Here is a 15,028-nt window from a genome sequence, read left to right as displayed (position 1 = left end):
AAGTCTGTGCAGAGGAGCATGACTTGTCAGTACATCAGGATCTGTGCTGAAGCACTCAGGAAACTGCTCAGGTTTTTATTTAAAAAAAGAAAGTCACGAATAAGCAGAAGTTCTTATTTCAAAAATATCTTTGCTTTTGTGCTTAAGCAGCCTGAAAGCTAGTCACTTGACAATTTCTTCAGCTATTCCAAGTTTAAATACTGTACTTGTAAACATACAAGTTAAATTTGTTTTGGAAGAAAGCTTTCCCATGTGTTATTTATAACAAACCACTTTTTACCTAACTATGCTATTACAAGATATACCCATTTTAGAAAAAAAGGTTAATTTATTCAGGGTCATGTATACAAATCCATTACATATAAGAGACTTTTAGTCCCTATCCTGTTCACTAAATTATACTGCCTCTTACTGTTGCCAAAGAACATTTTAGCCCTACCTTAAATTCAAAGGTGTACAAACCCCCCATAATTCTACATGACTCTTCCAATCCTAGCCCTGTGTCCTTCAGATGAGCACCTCTTACAGTCACCAACAGATCTAGAACAATGCATTGCATTGGCTCTTTCATCCTGTTTGTGTAGCATCTACAGACTATTCTCAACAAGTGTCACGCTTCACCCACACAAAGGGCCTAACAGGTGAACTCTGGATTGTGCATTCCTTTCACCCAGTCTAACATCAGATTGTAGCAATTCACTTTCAGAGTAAGTGTGACAGCAATATTTAGTAGCCTTACCAAACAAGGCTCAGTCATTTTCATCTACCCAGCCTAAATCAAAGGAGCTTTTAATATTGACTCTTGCTCTACATTAAACATGCTTCTTGACACAGCGTACTTGGTCAAATTATGCTTCTGGGCAGTGAAGTTTCTCACTTGCACCTTCCCTGAATTATTGGCTCCCAGCACAAGAATACCATTCAACTATAAAGTGAGAAGAATTTCCTTTTAAAACAATCAAAAGCTGTGATGTTAAGGTACAATTGCGCCAAACATACAAAGCTTAGAAGGTGCCTCCTGATGGCTTATTCAAATAGTACTGCAAGTATCCTGAAAACATCACATGGTGTCTTATCACACCATGCCCCTCCCAACTGACCTAAGAAAGAAGCAACTGGCACTATGACCTGGACATGAAAATATTTCCTTCTGAGAAAAGTCTTCCCTTTGTCACTCAAAAAACCTCAATAACTGAATCAGATGTGAGCAAATCAACATCTTAGACATACAAGGTCTACCCACCTTTTACCCTTAAACTCTGAATGAGCCAGGGACCAAAAATCAAGTTCACCTATTGCAATCAACTACCTGTAGCCCAACACAACTGATTCTGCCAGAGATTTTAGTCAAACTGGAAGTTTCTTGCTGACAGCAGCTGAGGGACAGACATTTGCTCTTATCACTGGACCTCTTTGGAGAGCTTAACATCACTGACCCTGAGCTACTTTTGCCTTGCTAGCAAGGCATGAAAGGTAACCAGTGCATGAAATAGCTCAACTCCTTCCTTGAGGGTGATAATCTGGAATTTAAAGGGTTACCCAAAACATTATTCCCAGTCATACTGAATAGCTACATAAAGTCACTAGATAAGGCAAAGATTGACAGAGATAAGGATAGCCATGCAGAAACACCTGGACTCATGATTAAGTCTCTACTGCAGATGTGCATCTTTAGCTGATTGCATGGAGGGAGTTTGTGGTTCAGGACTGCTCCTATCCCTCATTGATACAAGCTGCTCTTCACACAGTGGTTGCTTCTGAAGGCTGCTGCCCTTTCCATCTAGCTAGGAGGTCCTAAACTATGAAGTACTGCAACAGATTTGAGCATGTATGTTAGTTGATAAAATATGCTGAGACACTGTGCTTGAATTTTTAAGAAGTCCCTGACTATTATAGCCAGCACTAAGGTACTGATAACCTACCATTTAAACAAACATTCAGGGGGACACGTTTTCTGCTTCAATTTATCAAATGCTAGTTACAGGATTATCAACCTAAACCAGAGCCTGTAGAAGTTTTGAACCAGCTTTTAACAGCAGTAGCTCCTGTCAAGGAGGTGCAAAGAGCACTTTCCTCATTTCAATTTATTCAGCTAGTTCAACAACACAGAGAAAATAGTCATATTTCCCCAAGAATAAACAAGGTGCCAAAAGCTGATATTACCAGCCCCAAGAGCTCCGTGAGCATAAATCAAGCATTTGCATTCCCAATCAACTAATCACTAACACTTTCTTTATTAAACACAGGTCTTCCTCAAAATATTTATACTTGATCTTAACTAGAAGTCTTTGCACTTTCCACTCCAGTTTGTGCCCTCAAACCACACCTCAAGTGGAAGAAAATTCCCAAACTCTCATTGCCACAAAGTTTAAAGAGTTACATCCTGTGATCACATATTTCTAATCCTGCTTACCTAATCATAGGAAACTAAAAAGACAAAACAAGATGAAGCTAGATATTTCATCATGCTAAGAAACCTGAAAAAGAATAAGTGAGATTGTGATCTGAACTAGTGCTGACCTCACATATACTATGAATATGTGCTAGAAGTCACCCCACCAAATAAAGTTCAGGTATTAATTTTATCTCTAAACAATTCAGTAAGCCAAATCTAACACATCTAAAGGTTTGCCTGAAGACCTAATACAAAGAAAGCCAAGAACATCACTTCTCAGGACAACAGGACTCCTTCTCCCTACAGACAGAATGAGAGTTTAAGACCGCTTTTTCAGTGACTCAGAACTTAGGATGCATAACCAAAGATCAAACACTACCAGAACAAAAAACCACCATGCATGGCTCCTCACGGAGGAAAGATGAGACAGAAGCAACATATGACAGACTCCAGCCATGCTACTTGAAGGTAATCCCTCTGCTGTGGAAGGGTGAAGGCATCACAAGACCTTAGTCTCCCACTCCCAAAATAAGACTCACAGGATCAGTCAGAAGAATTTTGACTAAAGGCACAAGAGTTCAAGGACATAAAATACCAAAAAAAGATATCACATTCATAATACTGAGGTAAAGCAACTGGCAACCTTGCCTAAATCTACACTTGTTAACGCACATACTCAGATTGTTACTGAAAAGAGTCTAAAGCAGCATGTGAAATAATTACAAACATACAGTCCAGAGAGCTCCCCAAACAAAAATATTTTGACCCACTGTGATTTCTGGGGGGGAAGGATGAGTAATGCAAGTACAGGAAAAGGTTGCCAAACCATTCAGATGTAAGAGTGACCCACTTACCAACCCAAGACTAGAGCAACTTCCTGAATAAGTAATAATGGAAGTAAGTCTAAGAATATACCTATCACACCTACATGAGTAAGCCATCCAACTCATTACAAAAGGCAAATCTTGTACCAAAGCCTTCCCTTCTTTCAAAGCAATGAGGCCAAACTGAACATGACTCAAATATATTATTCCCCAAGCTACAGGTTATTTTGGGTTTGTGGAACAAGGCTCTTAAACCTTGACCCAGAAAGGCCAAGATGCACGTCAGCCAAGCAAAGCGATCATCCAGAATTTTTTTTTCAGTTTGACAGAAGTCAAAGGGCATGAAACAGGAAACACAGAAGCAACTAATAAAATGATAACTCCTGGGAGAAGCAAGCTAAAGGGGACAATATTGTGCTAGAGACCAAGCAGATATCAAGTGCAAAGGGGTATGCCCAATGCAACATATCTTCCGCAGGCATCAAAGGGTTTTTAATTGTTTCTTTTAAGCAAAAACATGTGATTCCTCCTCCAATTGTTTTGAGAATTTAAGTCTTTTGCTGTCCCTTTCTGGGACAGCAGTGCCAGACTCCTTGCTTACTGTGTTTACAAGAAGGGAAATAACCACAAAAGTTTGTTTTGGATTAACAGGAAGATTAAGAGAGGAATTGAAAACATTTATCTACCTTCACCAATTATTTGTTGCCATAGCCCTTGGAAGGCTGCCCTCAAAGTCTGGAGGGGAAGAAGAGGAAAACAACAGGAAAAACAGTCATGAAAAAACAGTCCTGAAGCCCATGAAGTTTTGAGGAAAATACAGCCTTTACCCTGAATTAGTCATCCTACACAGGATGCTCCTGCATAACAAGCAGAGTGATTAAGGGAAGGTTAGGAAACCCCTTTGAAATAAACATACACAAACCATAGCCCAGATGACAGCTTGGAAGAGAAGAATTTGCACCCTGCCACGAGGTACCTGCCTTTCTTTGGGGTTAGAATAGGGAAGTTACAGAATAGAGACAGCTGTGACACTGCCCCCTCTCCCCAGAGTGCTTCCCAAGGGAGAAGGAAGGAGAGGCCCTGCTGGCCCCAGCCAGTCTGCCCTGCAGACCGCCCCCATCCCCCCCCCGCCAGCAACAGGAGGGGAAAGGCAGCTCGCGGAGCACCACTTACAGGAGCCAAGCCTCCATGCCCTCCCTCCTCCCGTAGGCCCCGACCCACTTCCGCGAGGGGCGGAGGGGCTGACAGCTGCCGCATACCCGCCGCCCCACCAGAGCCCCGGCCATCCCTCCGAGCACGACAGAGGCCCATCAGACGACGAGGAGAATGGTGCAGGCCTCATCGGCAGCTCCCCAAGACCACCGCGGCAGCGGGAGGCCCAGTCCACCAGCGGGGTGGTGGTGGGGGAAAGCCATACCTTGAAGTAGCCACCTTCGTAGAGGGTGTTGGGGGGCCCAAAGATCGCTACCTCCCAGTTGTAGAGGTCGGACTCATCGACTAGAGTGATGCGGAAGCCCTCCACCGGCTCCTCCTGCAGCGACTTCAGCTCTAGCATAAGCGCCTTCTGCGAGCTGCTCATCTGCTGCTGGGCCATGGCGCGGCGCGGCTCCCGCTGCTGCCGCCGCCGCTGCTGCCGCCGCCGCTGCCGCCGCCGCCGCCCAGGCCCAGGCCCAGGCCCAGGCCCTGGCCCTGGTCCCTCCCTGCGCTGACAGCCGCTACCGCCGCCACTTCCTTTTGTGACGGCGCCCACTCGCCGCTGACCTCAACGCGCCGCGCCGCGCCCTACCCCACCACACAACAAGCCACGCCCCGCCGCACGACAAGCCCCTACCGGCGCGCTTAAAGGGACAGCGCTTCCCACCATAGGGCCTGTAGGGTGTGTGGGTAAGTGGTTCTTAGTACTGTATCAGCCCCTATGGGCCAGGCCCGTATCTCCTCTCCAGCGAGGCCCGGCCCCATAGTACCTGGAGTGGGGGCAGCGGGGTTGGGTAGAAGCCACGTGCTGGGCTGCGAGTGGGAGTAGGACGGAGGGGATGGTGCTGTGCAGGGGTCACGGCTGTGTACGGCAGAGCAGGGCCAGCCCACGGTCAAAAAGAGCAGTTTTTGTACAAAGGATGGTTTTTGAGGAGCGACCTTGCATGACCCAGCATCCCCTAAAAATCCTGCAGCAAGCCCCAAGCAGCAGTAGGAGAGGAACAGGCAGTTACCCCCTCCCACAGGTGTGTGAGGTGCTACAGGCAGAAAACTCAGTTTCGATCCTTCCTCCCATTCCCCGACACGGTTAAGGCAGAAAAATGTTTGCAGAGGTGGCAAGGTATATCAACCTGTGAACATGAGCAAGTGCCTCAGATGCTCCTTATCTAGCCCTTAAAAAATAATATAAATATTATTCATTGTGTAATAAATAGCCAGATCCCTTAAACAGAAATGGCACTTATTTTATTATAGGGACAAAGTCAATAGAACAAAAGCACAGCGCTGGGTGCATGACTCAAGTCGGAGGCACACCAGCTAACACTTCAACCATGTCTTATATACATTCAATATTGCATACGTATTCACTATTTTAGGCAGAGTAATTGTTGATAATGATTAATTATCATTAGTCCCTTTTCTCTTCTATTTGTGTGTTTCCTTCTGACAATTGTTTCTGAGGATCGATGATTTTCAGTTCCCTTTTCCCATGCATGTGTTTCCTTCTGGTAGGATCGATTATCATCAACTCCCTTCTCCTATGCATCTGTTTCCTTCTGTTAATCACTTGTGGAGTCTTTTGGAGAAGTTCTCTTTTGTTTCTCTCGGATGTTTTTCTTCATGATGTTTTTCTTCATAGTTGCTGTTAGTTGTTATCTTTGAGGTTTCTCATGTTTCCTAATTTACTAAAGGTTAGTTATCCTTATAAGTCAAAGATTTATAGCCTTGTTATTATGCCGAAAGCCAACAATACCTTCACTATTTTTCACAATTGTAAAAATAAATAAATGAAAATAACAAAGCAATTATCCAGGAGGAAGACAAACAGCATAGCACACCCCCAGCTGGTGCAAATCTGGGTTTCACTTCTGGAAATGTTAATGTACTCACCTGCCTGTCAGCACACAGGACCACCCAGTTGCATGAGAAATATCCGGCACGGGGACGTAGTTGCAAGCTGGACATTTTATCCCAGCCAGAAGTAATAAGGACATAACAGCCCTGACAGAGAAAAGCTGATGCCTATTTCTTGATAAAGAATGAATATGGTTCTATCAGGAATAATTTAAACAACTAATAGGCTGTGATGAGTTCTAAATTAATTGTAAAGTCCCCCAAAATGTCACAGTTATTTGAAGGAAATCTCTGTTGTCTGTGGACTTGTGGTCAAATAAAAATTGGGGACGAATAAAAGTGAAAATCGCATAATGCCTTAATATAAATCTGTGGCATTGGATTACATGGAGTCCAGGGATGAAATGGTAAAAGACCCTGAGATACTGCTTGTGGTGGTTTAGCCTCAGACGGCAACAAAGAACCACGTGCCGCTCGCTCGCGCCTTCCTAATACAGGAAGAATCAGAAGAAAAGGCAAGACTTGGGTTGAGACAAAGGCAGTTTAACAGAACAGCAAAGGGAACAAGCAAACAACAACAATAACACAGACAGAGGAATATACAAACACGATTAGGGAACCGCTGCTCCCCACCCGGGCCCAGGATGCCCTGCCTGCCCCAAGCGGTGACTTCCTGCCCCCTCCCCCGGCAGCTCAGGGTGGCCATGGCTCACATGGGATGGAATACCTGTGTCCCTGCCGGAGCCTGGGGAGAATTAACCCTGTCCCCGCCGGAACCAGGACATTATCCACCCCTTATTCCATACCATCTATGCCATGCCCAGATCTTACGGTCTCCAATGAATTGCCACCACTTTCCCCTGTCATTCATATATATATATATACACACACACACACACATATATTTATGCAGATACAACGCCCTTAGTTTATGGGCCATCCCTCCAAAGTGTCCGTGGAGTTCTTTTAATCCATGGCTTTGGGCTCCATCTGTTAGAACAGTCTCTCAGGGCAGGTGAGATGCTGGGTGGTGCTGGCCTGTTGCATGCTGTATTTTTCGGAGCTTGTGACTGGTGCACCCGGTGTGGCTCATGCCCACAGTCCATGGGCTGAAGACGTAGATCTTGAGGAAGTTGCTGGGCGCCAGCTGCTGAGGTCAGTCCTGATCCCATCACTGCTGCACTTCACTCTGTTTTTCATCAAAGTCCATCTGTCATTAGTTTGGGTGATTCTTACTGTAGTACAACCAATAGCTATCACAGTAATGAGGACATACAGTGACAGGGTTACTTAGTGTAATAAGTAACTAAAGGTGATTTGCTGATCAAACAAGTTAAGCAAGAGGAACGAACCCATTGTGGCAGTCTTGAGAACTCCCTGTTTAACCAGAAGAGACATGTCCACAATGTTATCTTGCTACACCAACATGGGAACTCCTGTTTGACAAAAAGCTTAACCACAATGTTATCAGAATGTATTATTCTGAGCTGATTCTGTGACCAACATTTTATCTAAACTACCTCAAGCAAGAAGCTACAGAGGGGCGTACCGAAGATGTCGAAACCCGACCTCTGTGAAGACAAAAAGAGCTGCTCAGCTTGCTTGAATTTGCAAGCCTTTGGTGGAGCTGCGACTCCCCGGCTGCCCAGCGCTGCTTTTGCCTTCCTACCTCAATAAATATTTATTGAATCTATTTCGGACTCGATTTATTTTAAATTCAACTATAACAAATTTGGTGCCGTGACTCGGATCCAGACAGCCGACTCAGAATTCAACTCTGGGAGGGCGCCCCATCTTCGGATGGTCCCGGAGGAGATTCCGACTTAGCTCACCTGGATTTTCCGAACTGAGATAGGAAAGCAAAAAGAAAAGAGAAAGGAGATACTGCAGTTCCCCGTAATTTTTGTGCACGAAGAGCCGGACGAAGACTCGGGAGTGAGTAAGTATATTGCGGTTCCGTTCGGTCGGGGATTGGGTACCCGGGTGCGAGTGACTGAGACGTCCACTGGGCTTAGTAGCCCACCGGACGAAGTGAGTGTGGACCTCCTAATAGTGCAGTTCCCATTGTCCGCGAGGGCGTGGGCCACGAACGGAGGGAAGGGAGTGAATTTTGAGTGAAAGAAGGCACTTTCGGAAGATGGGACAGAAGAAAAGTAGGACTTCTGGTTCCATGCAGGAGATACGGGGTGGGGGTGGGCTCCCCGATATACCCCAAGATAGCCCGTTAGGCCTAATGATTAGATATTGGGATAGTTCCCCTTCTCGAAAAGGGAAATCCAAGGAGAAATTGGTCTATTATTGTATGGAGGTATGGGGAAGAAAACAGATAAGAAAAGATTTATATTGGCCAATTCATGGATCCTTAGAGGATTGGATATGCCAACAATTAAACATATATGTTAACAACAAATGACCATTTAATAAGGAGGAGAGTGAATATGCCTTTTTATGGATCCTGGGCACGGCTCAGGCCGCTAATTTGTTTCCATTAAAAGAAAAGAAAAATGATAGAAAGAAAAGGTGGGATGTAGACGAACCTCCAGCGTCTCCCCCACCCTATGTCCCCCCTCCGCAAGGTCCTGAGCAAGATCTCCCTCCAACAGCCCCCACAGAACCTGGGGAAGAGGCTCCTCCTTCTAATCGGAGAATAACTAGAAGTCAAACTAGAGAAAGGAGGGAGGAAATTTATTGTATCCCTTAAGGGAGACTGCTATGGGGGGACCACAACCCGGAGTTGGATTTGTATCTGTACCCCTCAGCTCCGGGGATGTGAGGGAATTTAAGAAAGAAATGGGACACTTGTTAGAGGACCCATTAGGGGTAGCAGAACGTTTTGATCAATTCCTCGGGCCTAACATTTATACTTGGGACGAGATGGAGTCTATTTTAAAGATCTTGTTCACAAACGAAGAACGAGGAATGATCAGAACAGCAGGCATGAGGCATTGGGATCAGAGGCATCAGCATGGTCCCGCCGGAGATGTATAATGGCCCTTACAGCGGCCCAATTGGGACAATCAAGACCCCGCACATAGAAATAACATGATTGATCTCCAGGATATGATAATTCAGGGGATTAGAGATTCTGTACCCAGAGGGCAAAATATTAATAAGGCCTTTAATGAACAACAAAAGAAAGATGAAACCCCCACTGAATGGCTGGAAAGATTGAGAAAAAGTTTACAGCTATATTCCGGGTTAGACCCCGATAGCCAAGTGGGTCAAGCCCTGCTGAAAACTCAATTTGTAGCTAAATCTTGGACAGATATAAGGAAAAAGTTAGAGAAAGTAGAAGACTGGCAGGGAAGGGGGTTAGATGAATTATTACGAGAAGCTCAGAAGGTGTATGTGAGAAGGGAGGAAGAAAATCAGAAGAAACAAGCCAGAATCCTGATGGCAGCTGTAAGGGAAGGACAAAATCAGGGCAGGAGAGGAGAAAGTCCCCGGAAGGGCCCAGTAGAACCGAGAAGAAGAAGATTTAGTTCGCAGGACATAGAATGTTTTTATTGTCACAAGAAGGGACATCTACAGAGAAATTGCTGGAAAAGAAGGCAGGATGAGGAGATTTTTAAGGAAGATTAGGGGGGTCAGGGGCTCTATTTGCTGGGGACCCCTAAGGTTACCGAGCCCTTGATAAAATTGAAATTGGGTCCTCAGCACGAAGTGTTCGAGTTCCTTGTGGACTCGGGTGCCGAAAGATCAACAGTCCAAAAGTTACCATCTGGATGTGTTGAATCAAAGGATAAACTCCAAGTAGTTGGTGCAAAGGGGGAACCTTTTAAGGTGCCCCTGATAAGGAATGTAACAATAGAAGCCCCAAATAAATATGGAGTGGGAACATTTTTATTGGTCCCAGAAGCTGAGTATAACCTCTTGGGACGAGACCTGATGGTGGAATTAGGAATCAATTTGGAAGTAGAGCAAGAGAAATTAAAAGTAAGATTATGCTTATTAACTGCGGAAGATGAAGCCAAGATTAATCCAGAAACTTGGTATAGCCCAGGGTCGGTGGGAAAATTAAATATCAAACCGATCACAGTCTCCATAAAAGACCCAGACCAGCCAATTAGGATAAAACAGTATCCCATCTCTAGAGAGGGGAGAGAAGGGTTGCAGCCAGTAATTGAGAGACTTTTGGCCTAAGGGCTTTTGGAACCCTGTATGTCTCCCCACAATACTCCCATATTGCCCGTAAAGAAGCCGGATGGGTCCTATCGTTTAGTACAAGATCTGAGAGCCGTAAATGAACGAACCATTACCCGGTTCCCTGTGGTGGCTAACCCGCACACTATACTTAATCAGTTAAGTCCAGATTATAAATGGTATAGTGTTATAGATTTAAAAGATGCTTTTTGGGCTTGTCCCTTAGAAGGAAAATGTAGCGACTATTTTGCTTTCGAGTGGGAGAACCCCAAGACCCATAGAAAACAACAATTACGGTGGACCGTTTTGCCCCAGGGATTTACAGAGTCTCCGAACTTGTTTGGACAAGCTCTGGAACAGTTACTGGAATCTTATGAATTAAGTCAGGGACTAATTCTAATACAATACGTGGATGATTTATTGATCGCTGGAAAAACTCAAGAAGGAGTCAGAAATGAGAGCATATTTATTGAATCTATTTCGGACTCGATTTATTTTAAATTCAACTATAACACTTAGCAATCAACAACACACAATTTGATTCATTGGCTATTCTCGCCCAAAATCAGATCCCCATGAGGTACACATCGGACTTCCCCATCCTTCCGCATCACCCACCAAGTGCACCCAGGTCCTTGGGCAAAAGCAATCCCACGGATGGGTTTGCCTTTGCCTGAGGCAGGACTAACCCAGACTGTCTTCCCTAGCATATTCTTCATGTGCACTACGGGGACTTTATCCCCTTCTACAGTACGTGGAAGTTTTCATTGGGCAGGGCCAGCCCGACTGGTAGATCCCCTGGTGTTAACTAGCCAGGTAGCCTTTGCTAAATGTGTATCCCAATGTTTTAAAGTCCCACCACCCATTGCTCTCAGTGTAGTTTTTAACAGTCCATTGTATCGTTCTATCTTCCCAGAGGCTGGTGCGTGATAGGGGATGTGATACACCCACTCGATACCATGCTCTTTGGCCCAGGTGTCTGTGAGGCTGTTTCAGAAATGAGTCCCATTGTCCGACTCAATTCTCTCTGGGGTGCCATGTCGCCACAGGACTTGCTTTTCAAGGCCCAGGATAGTGTTCCGGGCAGTGGCATGGGGCACAGGGTATGTTTCCAGCCATCCGGTGGTTGCTTCCACCATTGTGAGCACATAGCGCTTGCCTTGACGGGTTTGTGGCAGTGTGATATAATCAATCTGCCAGGCCTCCCCATATTTGTATTTCAGCCATCGCCCTCCATACCAAAGAGGCTTCAAACGCTTGGCTTGTTTGATCGCAGCGCATGTCTCACATTCATGGATGACCTGTGCAATAGTGTCCATGGTCAAGTCCACCCCTCGGTCACGAGCCCATCTATATGTCGCATCTCTCCCTTGATGGCCTGAGGAGTCATGGGCCCACCGAGCTATGAATAGTTCACCCTTATGTTGCCAGTCCAGATCCACCTGAGCCACTTCAATCCTAGCGGCCCGATCCACCTGCTGGTTGTTCTGATGTTCCTCCGTGGCCCGATTCTTTGGTACGTGGGCATCTACATGGCGTACTTTCACAACCAGATTCTCTATCCGGGCAGCAATATCTTGCCATAGGTCAGCAGCCCAGATGGGTTTGCCTCTGCGCTGCCAGTTGCCCTGCTTCCACTGCTGTAACCACCCCCACAGAGCATTTGCCACCATCCATGAGTCAGTGTAGAGATAAAGGACTGGCCATTTTTCTCGCTCAGCAATGTCCAAAGCCAGCTGAATAGCCTTCACCTCTGCAAACTGGCTCGATTCACCCTGTCCTTCAGTGGCTTCTGCAACCCGTTGTGTAGGACTCCACACAGCAGCCTTCCACTTTCGATGCTTTCCCACAATCCGGCAGGACCCATCAGTGAACAGGGCATATTTCTTCTCATTTCCTGGCAGTTTATTATATGGTGGGGCCTCTTCTGCACGCGTCACCTCCTCCTCTGGTGATATTCCGAAATCCTTGCCTTCTGGCCAGTCCATGATCACTTCCAGAATTCCTGGGCGACTGGGGTTTCCCATTCGAGTTCGCTGTGTGATCAGTGCAATCCACTTACTCCATGTAGCATCAGTTGCATGATGTGTGGTGGGGACACTCCCTTTGAACATCCAGCCCAGCACCGGCAGTCGAGGTGCTAAGAGGAGCTGTGCTTCTGTACCAACCACTTCCGAAGCAGCTCGAACCCCTTCATATGCTGCCAATATCTCTTTTTCTGTTGGAGTGTAGTGGGCTTTGGATCCTCTGTATCCCCAAATCCAGGATCCTAGGGGTCGACCTCGGGTCTCCCCTGGTGCTTTCTGCCAGAGGCTCCAGGTAGGGCCATTCTCCCCGGCTGCAGTGTAGAGCATATTTTTAACATCTTGTCCTGCCCGGACTGGCCCCAGGGCCACTGCATGGACTATTTCCTGTTTGATTTGTTCAGAAGGTCGTCGTTGCTCAGGACCCCATTTAAAGTCGTTCTTCTTCTAGGTTCCTTGACACAGAGGGCTTACAATTAGACTGTAATCTGGGATATGCATTCTCCAAAACCCCACAATGCCTAAGAAAGCTTGTGTTTCCTTTTTACTAGTTGGTGGAGACATAGCTGCTATTTTGTTGATCACATCCATTGGGATCTGATGGCGTCCATCTTGCCATTTTATTCCTAAAAACTGGATCTCCTGTGCAGGTCCCTTGACCTTACTTTGTTTTATGGCAAAACCAGCTTTCAGAAGGATTCGGACTATTTTACTCCCTTTCTCAAAAACTTCTTATGCTGTGTTTCCCCATACGATGATGTCATCAATGTACCGCAGATGTTCTGGAGCTTCACCCTGTTCCAGTGCAGTCTGGACCAGTCCATGGCAAATGGTGGGGCTGTGTTTCCACCCCTGGGGCAGTCGATTCCAGGTGTACTGGACGCCCCTCCAAGTGAAAGCAAACTGTGGCCTGCACTCTGCTGCCAAAGGGATTGAGAAGAATGCATTCGCTATATCAATCGTGGCATACCACTTGGCTGCCTTGGACTCCAGTTCATACCGCAGTTCTAGCATGTCCGGCACGGCAGCACTCAGCGGTGGCATTACTTCATTCAGGCCACGATAGTCTACAGTTAGCCTCCACTCTCCATTAGATTTTCGCACCGGCCATATGGGACTGTTAAAGGGTGAGCGAGTCTTGCTGATCACTCCTTGAACCTCTAGTTGATGAATCAGCTTATGGATGGGAATCAGAGAGTCTCGGTTAGTGCAATATTGCCACCAATGCACCATTGTGGTAGCAATCGGCACCTGCTGTTCTTCGACCCTCAACAACCCCACAACAGAAGGGTCCTCCGAGAGACCAGGCAAGGTAGACAACTGTTTAACTTCCTCCGTCTCCAAGGCAGCTATGCCAAAGGCCCACCAGTACACTTTTGGGTCCTTAAAATACCCTCTCCTGAGGTAATCTATGCCAAGGATGCATGGAGCCTCTGGGCCAGTCACAATGGGTTGTTTTTGCCACTCATTCCCAGTTAGGCTCACTTCCACCTCCAGTACAGTCAACTCTTGGGATCCCCCTGTCACCCCAGAAATACAAATGGGTTCTGCCCCTCTATAGCTGGATGGCATTAGGGTGCCCTGTGCACCTGTGTCCACTAGAGCCTTATACTCCTGTGGGTCTGATGTGCCAGGCCATCGAATCCACACCATCCAATAAACCCGGTTGTCCCTTTCCTCCACCTGGCTGGAGGCAGGGCCCCTCTAATCCTGGTCATAGTATCCATTACTCACTTCTTGCAGAAATGACTTGGAAGTTCCTTCAAGAGGATCAGAAGCAAGATCAGGCCTTCTGCTCTGTATGGGGAACTGCCCGCTGGAAACTGGGGCGGCACTTTTCCTGGAGGGATCCCCTTTTGTGGTTGTCCTTCCTTGCAACTCCTGTACCCGTGTCTTCAGGATCCAAGTAGGTTGTCCATCCCACTTCCTCATGTCCTCTCCGTGGTTACGCAGGCAGAACCACAGGGTGCCTCGTGGTGTGTACCCTCTGTACTCTCTCTCTTGAGTGGGGAAACACCTGCTCCTAATAGCTGAGATGCTGGCCCGTACAGGTGGGGAGTAGGACATGTTCTCCTCAAGTTGCTGGACCTTCCGGGACAGTTTCTCCACAGCCGAGACAAGGGGGGAAGAGAGACTTTCTTCATATCGCTGGAGCCAACTACCTCATCCACCATTGGTCCCTCTTCGCCTTTAAAACATTGGGATGCACATTTAGCAAAGGCTACCTGGCTAGTTAACACCAGGGGATCTAACAATCGGTCTGGCCCTGCCCAATCAGAACTTCCATGTATTATAGAAGGGGATAAAGTCCCCGTAGTGCACATGAAGGATATGTCAGGGAAGACAGTCTGGGTTAGTCCTGCCTCAGGCAAAGGCAAACCCATCTGTGGGATTGCTTTTGCCCAAGGACCTGGGTGCATTTGGTGGGTGATGCGGAAGGATGGGTGTCCTGGTTCCGGTGGGGATAGGGTTAATTTTTCCTGGTATTCCATGCCATGTGAGCCACGCCCACCCTGAGCTGCCGGGGGAGGGGGCAGGAAGTTGCTGCTTAAAAGCGGGCTGGGGCGTCCCGGGTCTGGCCGGTGAGTGGCGGG

General features: G+C 46.7%; 1 protein-coding gene across 2 annotated transcripts in view; it reads right to left on the bottom strand.

The window, feature by feature from the left end:
- The window catches only part of LOC128901947 (ubiquitin-conjugating enzyme E2 R2-like), a 71,723-nt gene extending 66,903 nt beyond the window's left edge, over positions 1-4,820 (bottom strand). The window contains exon 1 of one of the 2 annotated variants that reach the window (XM_054184137.1): positions 4,637-4,820. In XM_054184137.1, coding sequence (XP_054040112.1) covers positions 4,637-4,813 — 177 coding nt within the window. In that variant the 5' untranslated portion in view covers positions 4,814-4,820. The remainder of the gene's footprint in view (positions 1-4,636) is intronic. The other variant, XM_054184138.1, reaches the window with a different exon arrangement.
- Between the last annotated feature and the right edge of the window lie 10,208 nt (positions 4,821-15,028).

The sequence above is a fragment of the Rissa tridactyla genome, chromosome W (genome assembly GCF_028500815.1).
Source record: "Rissa tridactyla isolate bRisTri1 chromosome W, bRisTri1.patW.cur.20221130, whole genome shotgun sequence".
NCBI classification, from domain to species: domain Eukaryota; kingdom Metazoa; phylum Chordata; class Aves; order Charadriiformes; family Laridae; genus Rissa; species Rissa tridactyla.
This window is presented reverse-complemented; position numbering and strand designations above follow the sequence as displayed.